The 16,538-nt window shown below is 48.7% G+C and overlaps 1 protein-coding gene across 1 annotated transcript; it reads right to left on the reverse strand.

The window, feature by feature from the left end:
• Positions 1–618: 618 nt before the first annotated feature.
• Positions 619–1,374, reverse strand: LOC309817672 (olfactory receptor 3A1-like; the record flags this gene model as incomplete). Its single annotated transcript, XM_082646935.1, has 1 exon — positions 619–1,374. A coding segment is annotated over one exon (756 nt), but the record flags the coding sequence as incomplete, so codon positions are not given.
• Between the last annotated feature and the right edge of the window lie 15,164 nt (positions 1,375–16,538).

The raw sequence follows: 16,538 nt of genomic DNA on the forward strand, positions 1-16,538 counted from the left end.
TTCTCAACCACTGCGCCCCTGGGGAAGTCCCTATTATTTGTAGACTTTTTAATGATGGCCATTCTGACCGCTGTGAGGTGATACCTCATTGTCGTTTTGATTTGCATTTCTCTAGTAATTAGCGATATTGAGCATCTTTTCATGTGCCTGTTGGCCATCTGCATGTCTTCTTTGGAGAAATGTCTACCTAAATGATTTTATAATAAGCATATATTGTAGTTGAAAAAAATAAAACATCTCTAAGCGTCCAGAACTGTAAATACACAGTGATTCCAGTTTTGTTTCCCTGCTTTAAATACACATGCACATACATTTGCTGTTCAAAAATACACCTGAAGGAAACCATGAAAATGTTCACAGTGGTTTTCTGTAGGTGGTGAGATTGTGAAGGGTATTTTTTTTGTCATTTCATGAACTTCCGTAACTGCACAACTTATTCAGTGACAATGTTTTATTTCTATCAATACAAAAAACAATGTTTTAGAATAAAAAAATGCAACAGAGATATTTGATCTTTGCTAGAATGGAGGAAAACCTGGCACACAAAATAAGATTCACCAGATGGACCATCTACACTAAATTTGAGACTCCTATGTAGTTGGATTAACTCCCAAAGCATCAGGTATGTGCCAGCCGCACTGTGGAGGAGTGTGGCCTTGCTTCGCATGTGCCGTAGACGATGGGGTCGAGCATGGGAGCGAGGCCCACATACAGCACAGAAAGAACCCGGTCTCTCAAGCCAGAGTGTGAAGAGCTGGGAAGGATGCAGTGGAGGACTGAAGTGATGTAGAAAATACAGACCATGGTGATGTGAGCGCCACGGGTAGAAAAGGCTTTTTTTCGGCCCTCGGCAGAGTGAGTCCTGAAAACCGCAGCGACAACATGTATATAGGAGCTCACAACCAGGGCACAGGGTGCAAGAGCCACCAGAAAACCGAAGAAGAGCAGGGCAAGTTCATTGGCCCACGTGGTGGAGCAAGAGAGTTTGAGCAGTGGAGGGAGGTCACAAGAGAAGTGGGTGATAAGGCGGGGTCCACAGAACTTGAGGAGAGCCGCAAGGATGGTGTGGGTGAGGGCACTGGTCAAAGCAAGCAGGCAGGAGATTGAAGCCAGTCCTGTCCGGGTCCTTTGGCCCATGAGGACTAGGTAGCGCAGTGGCTGGCAGATGGCTGCGTAGTGGTCATAGGCCGTGGCTGTGCACAGGCAGCACTCCCAGGGAGCCAGGAAGTGGAGAAAGAACATCTGGGTGAGACAAGCATGATGGGGCATGACCCGCACTGGTGCCAGCAGATGTACTAGAATCTGGGGCACCATGGTGGAGATATAGGCAGTATCCAGCAGCGAGAGGTTGGCCAGGAAGAAATACATGGGAATGTGGAGTCAGAAGTTCCCAGCCGCAGCCACTATGTAGAGCAGCAGAAAGCTGGCAAAGAGCAAAGCCTCAACTCCTGTGTCCCATTCCCCAGCTGGGTGGAACCACGCACGGAAACTCGCACCTGTGGAGTCCAACTCAGAGTCACACGAGGGTTTAAGTTTGGAGTTTCAATTTACAAAAGGGAGTGGTGGTGAAGGAAGAGACAAAGAAGGCTGGTTTCAGGCTTAAGGGAATAAAACTCAGAATTGGAAGAATGCAGTTAGGCTCAGGAGACCGGCAGTAAAGGAGAGGCCAGCAGAATGGAAACCCCATCAGTCCTCACACTAAGAGGAGGTGCACAGACCTTGAAGTCACAGTACATGCACATCCTATGAGAATATCAAAGGCAGTCCCTCAGAAACTTCTACCTGAGTAAGTGGCCCTGCACCTTGTAATTACCTGAAATTGTCCCATCACCAACCCAACAGAACCCCTACTCAGGATCAGTGATGAGATCAGGTCCCTCCTTCTCTTGCGCTGAACCTTTCAGTGCCTCCCATCTCACTCAGAGTCAAAGCCAAAGTCCTCCTCGTGGGCTAGCAGACCCTCTGTGATATGCCCTCTCCTTTCCTCTCTGGTCATCAGACAAGAGTTTCGTCAGCATCTTGTCCCATGTCACATCTTCAGACCTACCTACAGCAGCAAACATCCTTGCCTATTTCCTGCCTTGGAGGAAGAGGGCTCTGCCCTTCTATCCAAGGCTAACTTCTCCAGCTGCTCTTCATCTCAGTACTTGGCAATCCTTTTACATGTGAATGTACTAAAGGCCACTCAGTTGTTTACTTTAAAATGCTTTATTTTATGGTATGTCAATTTTGCCACAATAGAGAAGAAAGCAAATTAAAGACTTTCTTCAGACATATAAAAGCTGAATTATTGTCAGCAGAAAACCTGCACTACAAGAAATGTGAAAGACAGTTCTCCTCAAGGAAGGATGACACCAGATGGAATTTTGGATTTATGTGAATGAATGACGAGTTCCAGAAATGGAAAATATGTAGGTAAACATAAATTTTTCTCATTTTAGTATCTCTTTCAATCATAGCAAACTGTTTAAGCAAAAATATTAACAGCATAGTGTGCGGTTTATAACCAATGTAGAAATAAAATGTATGACAACAATAGTACAAAGGACATGAGTGGGTAATTGGAAGTATATTGTTGTAATGTTCTTACATGATATGTGGAATGATTTTCAACCATTTGAAGGTAGTCAATAATAAGGTAAAATGCCTATTAGAAACCCTAGATCTAAAAAAAGATATAGTGAGGATAAAATGGAATTCTAAAACTTATTCAATCTAAAAGAAGTCATGAAAAGATAGAACGAGGAACATAGAACACATGGGACAAACAGAAAATAAAGTACAGGATGGTAGATTTAAACTGAGCCATATCACTAATTACATTAATGGTAAATGGTCTTCAGTTAAAAAAAATGCTTCAGTTAAAAAGCAGAGATTGTCAAAGTGGATAAAAGGGCAAAACAAAACATATGCTAAGCATAAGAAACCCACTTTAAAACATAAAGATATAGGTCTGGTAACAGTAAAAAGATGGATGAAGACATACCATGCAAACTCGAGTAATAAGAAAGTTTGAGTAGCTATATTAATAGCAGGCAGAGTAGACTTTACGATAAGGAATATGATGGGATGGAGGACATTTGCTAATGATAAAGGGGTTATTTCATGAAGAAGTCATAATAACAAAGCTTCAAAATGTATGAAACAAAACTCACAGAAACGAAAGAAGTAAAGTAGCAATCAAGAGGAAACTTATCTTAAGTAACAGAACGATATTGCAGAAAATCAGACATAGAAGAGCAAATTTTAATTTTAGATTTAACCTAAATAAGCAGTAGGAAAGAAATAATGACGATAAGAGCAGACATGAATAAAATGTAAAATGAGCAAATAAATGATAGAGAAAAATCCATGAAACTGAAAGCTTTTAAAAATACCAGTAAAACTGATAAAAACTGTAACCACGGAATGTTAGGAAAAATGTTTGTGAATAAATTTTCCAATTTAGATGAGATGGACAAATTCCTTGAATGACGCAAATCACCAAAACTAACTCAAGAAGTGGAAAACCTGAATATCCCTAAATCTATGAAAGAAATGGAACAGAAAACTCCAGGCCCATATGACTTTACTAGTGGATACTATGAAATACTTAGAGAAGAAATATTACCAATCCTATACAAACTCTTTCAGAAAGTAGAGGAGGGGAAACACTTCTCAAATCATTTTATGAGGCCAGCATTACAAAATACCCAAACCAGATGAAGACATTGCAAGAAAAGAAAACCATAGACCAATATCCTTCATTAACTTACACACAAAAAACTTAAATATTAGCAAGTTTAATCCAGCAATACATAAAGAGGACAATACATTACAACCAAATGAGATTTATCCCAAGAATGAAAGATTGGTTTTGCATTGAAAAATCAGAGTTATTCATCATATTAACAAAATAAAGGAGAAAAACCATGTGATCATTTCAATAGATGCAGAAAAAGCATTTGACAACATTCAACAACCACTATGATAAAAACTCTCAGAAAACTAGGACTAGAAAGAAACTTTCTTAATCTGATAAAGGCAATCTACAAAAATCCTACAGCTAAAATGATAATGGAGGAAAATATAATTCCCCACCCCTGAATTTGAGAATAAGGCATGGATGTTCACCACTTTTATTAAGTATTGTCCTGGAAATCCTAGGCAGTGCACTAGACAAGAAAGAAAAATATAAGTTATACGGATTGGAAAAAATAGAATTATCTTTATTCAGAGATGAAATGTTTGTGTATGTAGAAAATCCTAAGCAATCTACAAAGAAAGAAACGTGAGATTTAAAAATCACTATAATTTATAATAGTATCCCAAAACATGAAATACTTAGTGATGCATTTAATAAAATACGTGTAAAACATTTACAGTGAAAACTAAAACCTATTAATAAGAGAACTTAAGACCTATAGTAATGGAGAAATGTATCACGTTCATGGATTGGAAGACCCAGTATTTTTTTTTTTTAGTCACAAAAATTTAACGTTTGAAGATTTCCATCACAAAGCAAGATTACACATAGACAAAAATTAGGAAAGTAAACAAATAGAAAATTTGTTAGCAGAGGAAAGAAAAGTAGTACATACATATGGCAAAATATTCAATCCCACAAGTTACTTATAAAATGATAATTAAAATAGCAAGTGAATACCAATTTATAACTAGTAAATTAGATGTACTAAAATTAACAGCCAGTGCTGACTAGGTTGTAGTCAATGGGTATACTATATTGGTGACAGGGTGAATTGATGTAATTCTTTTTGGCAAACAATTTGCAATACATTTGAAAAGAAACATACATCTATTGCATGTGATACTGGACATCCTGTAACACAGCATCTACAGCTTTGTCTCCTTCTCCTCCCACAGTGGACAGAAATAATTCCATATTCAATCTTTCCAAGGTGCCCCACAGTATCAGTTACTGGGTGTTATCTGACATCCTCAGATATATATGAGGATGAAGGATCAGAAATATTAAACCCAGGCCCAGGAAGTATGAGTATATATTAGGAAAAGGATACCACAAAGGAACGAAGACACAAGTATTAAGAAGAAATTTGGGGGGCTTCCCTGGTGGCGCAGTGGTTAAGAATCCGCCAGCCAATGCAGGGGACACGGGTTTGAGCCCTGGTCTGGGAAGATCCCACGTGCCGCGGAGCAACTAAGCCCGTGCGCCACAACTACTGAGCCTCCGTGTCACAACTACTGAAGCCCACGAGCCACAACTACTGAAGCCCTTGCGCCTAGAGCCCGTGCTCCGCAACAGGAGAAACCACCGCAATGAGAAGCCCGTGCACCACAACAAAGAGTAGCCCCCACTCGCCACAACTAGAGAAAGCCCGTGCGCAGCAACGAAGACCCAACACAGCCAAAAATAAATTAATTAATTAATTTTAAAAAAAGAATATATTTTTAAAATATCCTGCTGGTCATCAAGAAGATAACAGCAATTCCAATTTTTTTGGAAATGAGTGAAGGATATGAATAGGCTAGTTACAGAAAAGGAAACCCCCAAAAGCCGCAAGGATATAGTAGGAGTGGAGATGGGTACAGCCATAGCAGAGAGCAGCATGGCGCGACTGAATCCAATGACGTGTTCCCATCCCTAAAGCCCAGCAATTCTGCTCCTGGGAACTTGCCACTGGTCCCCTTAATGGGTATGTATGAGGATGTCCATCAGGTACTTTTCACAGAGGTGGGAGTCAGAGCCCCCTAGACGTCCCACTGACCCTCCTTCTAACCTTATTTCAGACCCTCAGGTGAGTCTGGTTAATTCATGAGTTTCCTCTTGTGATATGGACGACAGCAGAAGCCAACATGCTAGACCCTTGCTCAGTACCTTCTCTGGGCTTTTCCCGCACATGTCCAACCAGTGTCCACGCCTACTCACTACCTACCCGTGTGAGTCCGATTCTGCACTGATGTTTTTTTTTTTCCCCAGTGATGATGATTCAAACCTCTTTGCTAAACCTAAAACTAAAAAACTATAAGAATGTCTGCTCACGGCTCCCCCTTTGCAACTCCCACAGGGGAACCTGGGACACAGAGCTCATTGAGTCTTCCGTGACTGTGAGGCTTTAATTCCCACCTGGCTTTCGTACAAGACCACAGCTCGGCCTCCCTAGTCCAGCTCCCTACTGCCCATTATTCAGAGAAGATGGCCTGCTCTCCTTTCCTCGTGTTTATATGTTAGTCTGGCCTGAATTGTAAGCACTTCTGTACCCTCTGCTTTCTCCTGAAAAAAGTATGTGGCTTTACAAATTGGACCACACGAATCATTTCCTCTGCAAGGAGTTCACTGACACCATCCACTCCCGCCTCCTGCCTGTCCTTTTCCACTCCTTTCAAATAGGTCTAGTTTACCATCTGCAGCCTTTGACACATCTCCCTTGACATGTTTTTTAACCTAAATACCAGCTTTATTACTGATAAAACTGATTGGGGGACTTCCCTGGTGGTGCAGTGGTTAAGACTCCATCCTCCCAATGCAGGGGGCCTGGGTTCGATCCCTGGTCAGGGAACAAGATCCCATGTGCATGCCACAACTAACAGTTCGCATGCCACAACTAAGAAGCCTGTGAGCTGCAACTAAGGAGCCTGCCTGCCACAACTAAGGAGCCCACGTGCCACAACTACGGAGCCCACCTGCTGCAGTCAAGGAACCCGCAAGCCACAACTAAGACCCAGCACAACCAAATAAATAAATAAATACATTAAAAAAAAAAACAACAAAAACTAACTGATTGGGGGTACTTCCCTGGTGGTCCAGTGGGTAAGACTCTGAGTTCCCAATGCAGTTCCATCCCTGTTCGGGGAACTGGATACCACATGCCGCAACTGAGGAGTTCGTATGCCACAACTAAGGAGTCTGCACGCTGCAACTAAGTCCCACATGCCGTGGAGCAACTAAGCCTGTGCGCCACAACTACTGAGCCTGCGTGCTAGAGCCCGCGAGCCACAACTACTGAGCCCGCGCGCAGCAACGAAGACCCAACGCAGCCAATAAATAACTAAAGAAATAAACAAACTAACAGAAAAAAAACTTAAAAAAGAAAGCACAGGTCTAGATGTCGAGTAGCCAGAGGGAGGACTCTGGTGGGTTCCGTGGCTTGGCCGCTCGCCACGTACTCCAACCTCGGTCCGGTGAGGCCTCTTCTACCGTACACGCTGGAGAAATAAGAGCTGCGTTTCCCCGGCCCCCTTTGGAACTAGCGTCCTGGGCGAGGTCCAGGCATGACCAGCTAGTTGCTCTCACGTGCGATGTGGGGGGCAAAGCAAGATGGAAGTCCACTTCTGGGTGCCCTTCCTGTGAGTCACAGCGACGCGGTTTCCGTGTGAGTACTAGCAGAGTGTCCGTGTGTGCTGGGATGCACGGTGCGGCCCTGGGGGTGTGCTGGGCCACCTTGGACCTGCTGGCGACAGCCAAGCGGGAGCGTCTCTTTGCGGCCAGGCCCTCAGTGATGTCGTGTCGGCGGCCTGCAGTCAGTCAGCTGTGGTGGGAGTGGGTACAGCGTGGAGCTCAGCAGATGCAGGGCCCCTGCTGCGTCTGGAGAGCCTTTGTTAAAGCTTCACCAGTGCAGCACTGGCCGCCCGGGCGAGGGCGCCTGCTGAGTGAGCGTCCACCTCGGGTCAGCCTCTGGGGCCGAGGGCAGGGCCGCGGAAGGATGGTAACCAGCCCAGCAGGTGGAGGAGTGGCCTGGAAACAGCCGAGAGGAAGCCAGACCGGCCCGTGTCACCTTCTGGCCCTGGGACGCGAGGGGCCGGGCCGGCCCAGGGGCAGGAGGGTCCACATCACTGGCAAGGACAGCAGGGAGCACGAGGAGGGCGAGGGGCACCCGAGAGGAGGTGGAGAGAAAGTAGAATCAGCATCCGTCACCACAGCTGGGGTCACCGCCACAGCTCCTTTGATTCCAGGCACGTCCTTAGGGCGCTTGGGGTTGACTGGTGTTAACCCTGTTCTGGCACAGAATCTTCATTTCCCCATTTCCATCCCGCCCCACAGCTGGGGGACCTGTGAGGCCTTGGCTGGCGCATCTCTCAGGACAGCTGAGGTGGATCATCTCTCCGTCAGGAAAGTTGCTGTTTCTGTGTTTGGTTAGGTAAGTTAGTGGCCCCCCGCTAAGAATACTCACGGGAACCTAGCCCGGGTTAGCTGAGCAGCGCTGACCTATGGCCTGAGCGTCGAGTCCCTCCCCCTCCCCCCCCCACCTCACCTCCCCCTCCCCCTCGCCTCCCCTCCCCCTCGCCTCCCCTCCCCCTCCCCCCTCCCCCTCGCCTCCCCTCCCCCTCCCCTGGTTCACCCATGGAAGCCCTAACCCCCCACAGGATGGACTTCGGAGGCGGGCCTCTGGGAGGTAATAGGGTCTGGACGAGGTCATGCGGGTGGCGCCTCCATGATGGGGTCAGTGAACACACCCACCAGCCCTGACCTCCCCACTCGGCAGAGACCCTGCTGCTTGGAGGTCCTACACTTCCCCTGCTGTTTGTGGTTTACTCTGGGCTTTACTGGGGGGAGGGTCGGAGGGCTTTGGGGGTGGGTGGGTGGCCCTTATTGCCTGGAGCAGATGGTTTGGGAGACGGGTCAAGGCCTTGGGAGTGGAAAGACGTCGCTCCTGTCTCGGTGGTGACTCCGTGGGCACTCGGCGCCGGCTCCACGCCACCGGGCCCCGGACAGGGGGAGCCGGTCTGTGCAGGCGCATCCGGGGCATGCGGAAGGAGCGGGGCTTCACGGCGGAACCGAGTCTGTGCAGCCCGACGGGGTCTCCGGGGCGGCCCGTGGGGCCAGGGCGGCAGCCAATCCGGTGCCGGGAGGCGACCTCAGGGGTGTCTGCGCAGGCGCCCTGGGTGTCCTTGGGCAGAAGGGGCGGGGCCTCGTGAGGCGCGCAGGCTCTCGTCAGCTCTTAGAGGGACACGCCGCGGCCATGCAGGCCCCGGGGGACGGCAGCGCGGTAGGTGCAGGGGGCCGAGTTGGCCAGCAAAGCTCCGGAACTCCTGGTTGCCAGAGTGGATCAGGTAGCCCTGAAGGCGAGGGTGGTCCCCGGCACCCGGAAGCCCGGCGTGGGCCCAGCAGAGGAGGAGCAGCGACGGGAGCAGCTGCTGCAGGTCCCCAGGGTGGGCGGGCACCACGTGCCCTAAGAGCTGGTGGAGATGCAGCGCTCGCGGCTGTAGGGCCTGGAAGCAGACGGCTGGTGGTGTATCCTTTCCGTGGAGCCTCCCTGGGCTGGGGCAGCGGTGCGGTGGCAGGGTACATGGCGGCCGCCTGCGGAGGGAACGGAGGGGAGCACAGGGCGCAGTCAGGGGCAGCAGGGGCGGGCAGCCTGGCAGGAAAGGGGATTGTCAATGCCTGAGGAGCCTGGAGGGTGGGGAAGGACCAAAGGATTAGGGAGGCGGCTCCGGGCGGTCTCATCCTGGGGTAAAAACGGGCCTCTGCGGTGTGGGCAAGCCCGAGATACCAGCAAATTCAGCGACGGATGGTGCCTTAACCACGTCTCCCCCAGCAAGCTCACAGTGCTTTTCCGACCCCCCCTGGAGGCACACATGGCCCACAGAGCTCTGATCCCAGATGCCCAGCGTGACCAAGGCGTGGTTCGGGAGGAACATAGAGTGAATGGCAGTGCCCTAACTATGTGAGTTCTAGAAGAGTCTGCCGTGGGGGTGGGGTCGGTGGCAGGTGCTGGGATCTGATCTCTGCCTTGAGTGCTGTGATGGGGGCGCTGACGGGCTTGGTATAAGGAGGGGGCTGGGGGCTGGTGCCCTGGACCTACATGAGCGATCTCCCCTTTAACCTGATTTTCCTTTTCCCTCACTTGTAGTAGATGGACTGCTGAAGACCTTGTTCTCTTCCGGATTTCCATCAGCTCCTCCCACGATCAGCTTTCCCTGGTGATTCAGAATGTTCAGCGCCCTGGGCCCCCGCCTCCCTAAAGGCTAGGCGAAGGAAAGGGGGCTGAGGCCTAACCTTGTGTCGCCTACTAGGCAAGGCTTAGGGAATTCACACTTGAGTAGTCACCACTTTGTTATTTGGGTTTAATTTTTTGCCAGTACTGGCCCTTGGTATCTCTTGGTTCACTTGTTTTGTTTCCCTGTGGCTCGTGGAGTGGGATGCTTTAGTGTGTATTACTGCCACTGTTCTGTGTCACAGTTTCTTTTCAGCTAATGCATTTCTGGATTTTTTATCTTTGTCCTCGTGTTGGAGGGAAGGTTCTGGAATTCAGATATTCCAGTAGTACAAGGTAATTGAAGACAGTTTAGGAAAATGAAAATCAAGCCTGATGTTCAGCACTAAATACTGTCAACATTTTAGAACTATTGTTTTAGTTGTACTTGCACAGTAAATGTATAACGGTATGCAATGTAGAAGTTATCAAGTTTAGCATTAAATTTTTTCCTGACTTTTTTTCATTTAACATACTAGCTTTTCCACCTTCTAAAAACTCTTCAAAAATATGTTATTGAGTGGAGGTATATAAGATGCATCATAATGTAATCATTGAACATTTAAGTTGTTTTCAATTTTTTCATTACTATGGTTAACGATTCAATGGAATTCATGTATATAATTCTTTCCATGAATGGTTATTTCCTTAAAGTATATTCCAAAAGTTAGAAATACTTTCCTATTTCTTTTTTGAGACTCTTGATCACAGGGAATTCCCTGGCAGTCCAGTGGTTAGGACTCCATGCTTCCACTGCAGGGGGCACGGGTTCGATCCCTGGTTGGGGAACTAAGATCCTGTAAGCCACACGGCATGGAAAAAAAAAGAGAGAGAGAGAGAGAGAGAGAGAGGAAACAGACTGTCTTAAAAAACAGAAAAAAGACTCTATCATAATTTCTCTTCAGAAAATACACCTAGTACCAGATTTCTGGTTTCCCAACATCCTTGTCACAATTGGCTTGGTTTCCTACTAAAATTAAAAACTTAGTTTGCACAAGAAGAGCAAAACCCTAGGCCCAGTACAATAACAATGTTGTGGCTGACTGGGCTTGTTTCAGATTCAGTGCAGAAAAGCGCTGGGACAAGCACAGTGCGGTGAGCGCTCGGGCCGGCGGAGTTTTATCCTGTGATCTTGCCGAACTCACTGACTAGTTCTCCTCACTCTTGTCCACTGCATTCGGTTTTCTACATAGACAGTCATGTTGTCTGCACATAGTTTTACTTCTTCCTTTCCAATTGGGATGTCTTTTATCAATTGATCTGTCTCCTCATAATGGGTTGGATTCTTCTGAAGCTTAGCATACCCTTTTCCTTGGGTGCTGGGTATTTTTTTTCCTAAGTATATTCCAGAACTTCAAAAACTCTCATATTGTTAACTTACTTGGAGACAGTTTGATCCTTTGGAGTCTTGCCTTGAGACTTTATCGGTGGGAGCAGAGCAGCTTTTAGTTCTCCACACTATTGAGACAAGATCCCTCTGAGTACTGTATATGATGTCACCCGAATTCGGAGTTTCCACTAGCGGACCCTCCGCCCTTGGGCACGGTTCTCTCCCTGTGCCGCTGTGTCCTCTCCGGTGCTCCACCCGCCAACTCCGGCTGCGTGCGCTCTGCGATCCACCCCCGAGACCCGGGGAGGCGGCTGGACTCGGTCCGGACAGTCCGTGTAGACAGCAAGCTGGGGAAGCTGCACGGCTCACCTCTTCGGGGTCTCAGCTCCCAGAGATCCCTGACGGTCCTCCCTCACCTGAGGCCCAGTTTCTTCACAGCCTGTGTTTCATATATTTTGGCTGCATTTAGGGGATTCTTTCAAGCCAGTGCGGGGGAGATCCGGTCCCTGTTCCTGCATGTGCGTGAACGGAGTCTGCCGGCACAGAACCCAGAGAGCTCTGGCAGCGTGGGCTGGAGGGAGGGAGATGCTGGTGCTGGGGATGGTGGCGGTGGGCGTGGCGATGACGGTGATGATGGAGCATCTCCCCCGCCAGCACGCAGCAGCTCTGGTGGCTACGGTGATACTACCTTTCAAAATATGTCAGATCACGTCTCCCCTGCCTAATTCCCTTCACGGGCTCCATTCTCACGCAGAATATAAGCCAGAGGTCCTTGTAATGGCCAGCAAGTCCCCACATTCTGATCTGTGAATCCCCCATTGCCTCTCTTACCTCCTCTGCTCTCTCTTGCTCACTCCACACCAGCCATGCTGGCCTCTTGCCTGTGCCCTCAGTATTCCAGGTTTTCTACTGACTTGGGGCTTTTGCACAGTCTGTTCTCCCTGCCTTGAATGTGCTCTCAAATACAGCACCTGGCTGACTCTCTCATCTCCTTCGAGTCTGCCCAGATCTCATCTTCTCACTCTGCTTCTTCCTGTGGCCACCAACAGCCCAGTGCACAGCCAATCCTCTTCCTGCTGTTCTTTTCCATACCACTCATCACCTTCTATGATACAGTATAATTTACAAATTGACTTTTTATTTCCTGCCTCTTCCTGATAGAGGTAAACCACTATTCTGACTTCTACCGCCATAGAGTATGAACGTGAATTAAAAGTCTCACGCTGAAGAACAAAAACATGGAAATGATTTAAAATTTCAAGACAGATGTAAAACAGGTAGGATGCATTTGTTTATACAAAGGTAAACAAAGGCTAAAACTCATTGAAATGGAGGTTTTGACCATGAAACAAAGACCAAAACAACAGTGCTGGATGGAAGCCAAATGGCTCTGATAAGGCAGAGGGGACGCGTCCCATGGACTGTTGTGCCCTCCACATGGAGCTCCCCCAGGAACCGATGTCTGTACGTGGCGGCAGAGTGGGGTCAGGTTCGCTATCATCCTCGTGGGGCTCCAGTGACCTGGCAGCCGTGATTGTCCCCGAGGCCCTCCAGCCCCCCTCTGCCATCGGTGAAGTGCCCGTGGCGGGGAGTCTGCATCTCAGCTCTGCTGTCTCCCATCGGGCCCCTGCCCCAGCCTGCACCACTGCCACTCTCTCTCAGTTGCAGAAAATAAAAACTAAATTTATAAAAACAAATGACAATTAAAATAAGGAAATGATAACAATAAATGCAATTTAAGATCAAGGAAAATAAAGAAGTAGAAAGCTGGAAACTTAGGGAGCTGTCTGGTGAAGTAAAGGGGCCAGAGCATGAGGGGCCTGGGGCTCAGAGACCTTTAGGTCAGGTTTCCCGGCCCCTGCTTCTGAGGTTAGCCTTGTGGGCCGACCTACTCTCCTTTAGGTCAAGGGCTCGGCCTGGAGTGTGTGTCAGGAAAAAGCGTTCACGGTAACCAGCCTCGTACTTGACCAGGGTGAGGAATTTCACGTGGCTTCTCCTCCTTTCTCTCAGCACCAGGACTCCCGTTGGCTGTAGGGTCTCTGCTTTTGGCCTGTTTCCCCCAGACCTGAGCCCCTGCTATTCTGGTTGTCTCTGCCTCACGTCGTGGCCTAGAGATGCTGCTCACCTGGCATCCAGGGCAACTGGGAGTCTCGGCCATAGGGAAAAGGGAGGTGGTGGCACAAGGGACCCGCTCTGGGGAGAAGCAAGCTGGGCGCCGTTGCTTTGTAGTGTCAGTAATGACAAAGGTTGTGTTATACGTGGTATCCGGCAGAGCCGGTAATTCTACCGCCAATTATCGAAGCTAGCTGCTGACCCAGATGTCAAGGATGTGGTTTGGCTGAGCAGAAGCAGTACTTCTTACAGCCACTTGCTCCACTGTTTGCAGCGAAGTAACGTGGATGTAGGTCATTCCATGTTGAGTCAGGTTAAGTCTGTTGTATTTGAAAATGGCAATGAAGTCTATTTCCACTTATTCAGGTTTCAAAACGCGTCCCGTAGTTTTTCAGATGTCATCACTTAAATAAGAGGGCACTTAGGTCACGATTCCTCTCCTCATAAGACTTTTATTAATGCCAGACATGAAACAGTAAAAACATAGTGAATTGTTAAAAATCTGCACGGTTGTGGATACAAAGGTGGTTTGAACGGGGACCTAGGAGGAGGCCTTGAGAGGGGAAGCCAGGCCTAAGGGGAGCCATCAGTCTCGACCCGGGCCCAATGGCCACGATTCAGCTGCTGCGTGCTGCGTGGTGAAGTGGCCTGGACATTGAGTCCCCAGGGTCACACCGTGCCCTTGTAGCCAGGCTGTGTGCTGGGCCTCAGGGCTCCTCCCTCCCCAAGGAAGACTTAACTCCCAACGTTCCTGGGCCTGTGGACTTAGGCTTGAGACCCTTCGGTCCCCCTTTCTGCATGACAAAATGCCTGATCTGGAAGTATTTCCTCATGAAAGGAGACGGAAGGAAACGAAGCAAAAAGGAGATACAGAAAATAATGCGAGATCAATTGCTGCACTGTCCCGTTATGTTGATTCCCAAATCTTCTAGAAAGGTGTACTCTGCACAGTGTGCAGACATGCCATGTGTACTTGACTTGGAGTGGTATCTGGGATCATTTCTGTTAAAAAAAAACACAAAAATCCCTCAGACCCCATCAGAATCATAGCCCTCTATTACACGTGGACTATCTCTGCTGGAAAACAAGAGTTGGCCGGCATCACTGTGATTTGCGGTACCCTTCTCAGGAGCATATGCTGCCGTCAGCTCAAAAACTACCTGCATTTTGTGTCCCTGAGTCATTATGCCTTTGTGTAGCCATCCATTAGCAGTTTTATCAAAGCAAGACATCACCCCCACACCCTGGACATGAGGGCGAAGTCATATTTCTTTACACCCCTAATCACTTCCAGACAAGTCACACTGCACAAATGTCTGTTGTTTCGTGCAGTAAGTATGTCCCTGGAAATGTCTTGTAGAAACAGATTTTTGTGTTTTGGTCAACTGGATGACATTTCACTGCCGACAAAGTTTCAGCTGCATTTACTATTCCAATCTATCTTCAATCTGGTGAGCTTCTTGACACTTGGATGTACAATTTTTCTGCACTGGCCTTTGTCAGGCAATCAGTGAGCTAAACACAGGTGGCCCACACATAAGGAAGCCACCATCTATGGGAACTGGCAGCCTGTAGCCCTGGATTCTTGCCTGAGGCTCTGTGACTCCCTGCAAGTCACAGAAGGCAGAAGGCAGCCCCTTACAGGCTCTGGCCATGGAGCAGGCCGTGGGCTCAGGGAGCCCTCCCGTGGCTCAGTCCAGACTCACTAAGGACTTAGTTAAAGCCCTTGGCAATTGGCCCCCATCTTGCTCTGGGAAGAAAATGATGTCACCAGACCGTGCTGCTTTGAACATCAAAATTACTTCTTTTATGATCTGAAAAACCAAGATTTTGGTACTTACCTTCGGAGCAGTTCGAAACCCCGAAACCCTGCAGCAAAGCCTACAGTTGCCCTGCCTCACCCTGGCTGCCGCAGACCTGCCCGCCTACTTGGTCCATCCTCGTATATAAGACACCGTGGCAGAACAGTGGGCCGGAACCTGCTTACTACCCGGTTGTTGAGGTTTGTCCTCTGGCCGCAGGCACTCAGAAGGATCGGCAAAGGGCGTTATGTAAAACTCTGAGCCCAGTCGAGCCTGTTGTCTGCGTCCCCTGAACCCCAGTGCCCCACAGAGGAAGGGGTGACAAGATGCCCTCATGGCATGCTGGGAATGTGTGCGGTCTCAGGGGCTAGTCGCCACGAAAGCAGAAGGGAAAAGTAGCCAGGAAACCTGAGACTTGAAGTCACCGGTGTTTGGTTTGTTCTTTGATTTTGTTTTGGATCAGAACTATATCACTCAGAAGCTTGAGTCCAGCACAGGATGGCCAGGGACAGCTTTCCCCGAGGTGGCAAGGGGACCGTGTGAACCAAGAACGCATTTCACACTGACTGTTGGGAGGTGTCTCTAATGGTAACCGCTGATTGTGTTCGAGTGCCCCGTTTGAGCACCATACAAAGAAACCCTGGCTCGACAGGCATACCTTTCAAGTGAAAAAGCACCTGCTCGAGATCCTGTGAAAGGGAGAGGAGAGGATGAGCCACCCCGTGTCCGCACGTGTTTCCCACGTGTCTCTGAAGTCATCCTAAGTGACTGAGGCAGCATTAGACGGCGGAAGGAGCCTGACTTGCTGTCTCACTCCACGAGTGGTCTTGGGTCAAGCGTTCCCCTCTCTGGTTCTTGGTATTGTTTTCCTCAAAGTGGGAGCAGTGATCTCCGCCAAGCCTAGCTTCCGAGGTCTTTGAGGGGAAGAGATGAGACGATGCGTGTGAAAGCATGCCGGGAGAAAGCCAACAGCAATGGGACACCCAGCCACAGGTGGCTGCTTAAGCACGCTGTCCTTAGAGCCACCAGCCTCATCTGATGTGCTCCTCACGGACCTCGGGACTCAAGGCTCCTGTCACTCGCATTGTCCTTCTGCCACCATCACTAGGCTTGGTGTCTTGCACTGTGCCTTCAGGGGTGGGGACAAGATGGTGCCCAGGCGCGTCTCTCCTAGGATCATTTATGATTCCAGTGGAAGCACAGGAGAGAGATCGAAACTTCAGGCGTTGGAGTCAGAAGATGTCATCCTGTTGGCTCCACCGGAGAAGGTTTCTAACGCCACTTTTGCTTTGATCGTTCCTACGCTGCCCGAGTGGTCCACCGGCCTGAGGCTTGGCAGGGGCCAGCGTGGCCGTGACAAGG

This window comes from Grampus griseus, assembly GCF_964374135.1.
Source record: "Grampus griseus genome assembly, chromosome: X".
NCBI classification, from domain to species: domain Eukaryota; kingdom Metazoa; phylum Chordata; class Mammalia; order Artiodactyla; family Delphinidae; genus Grampus; species Grampus griseus.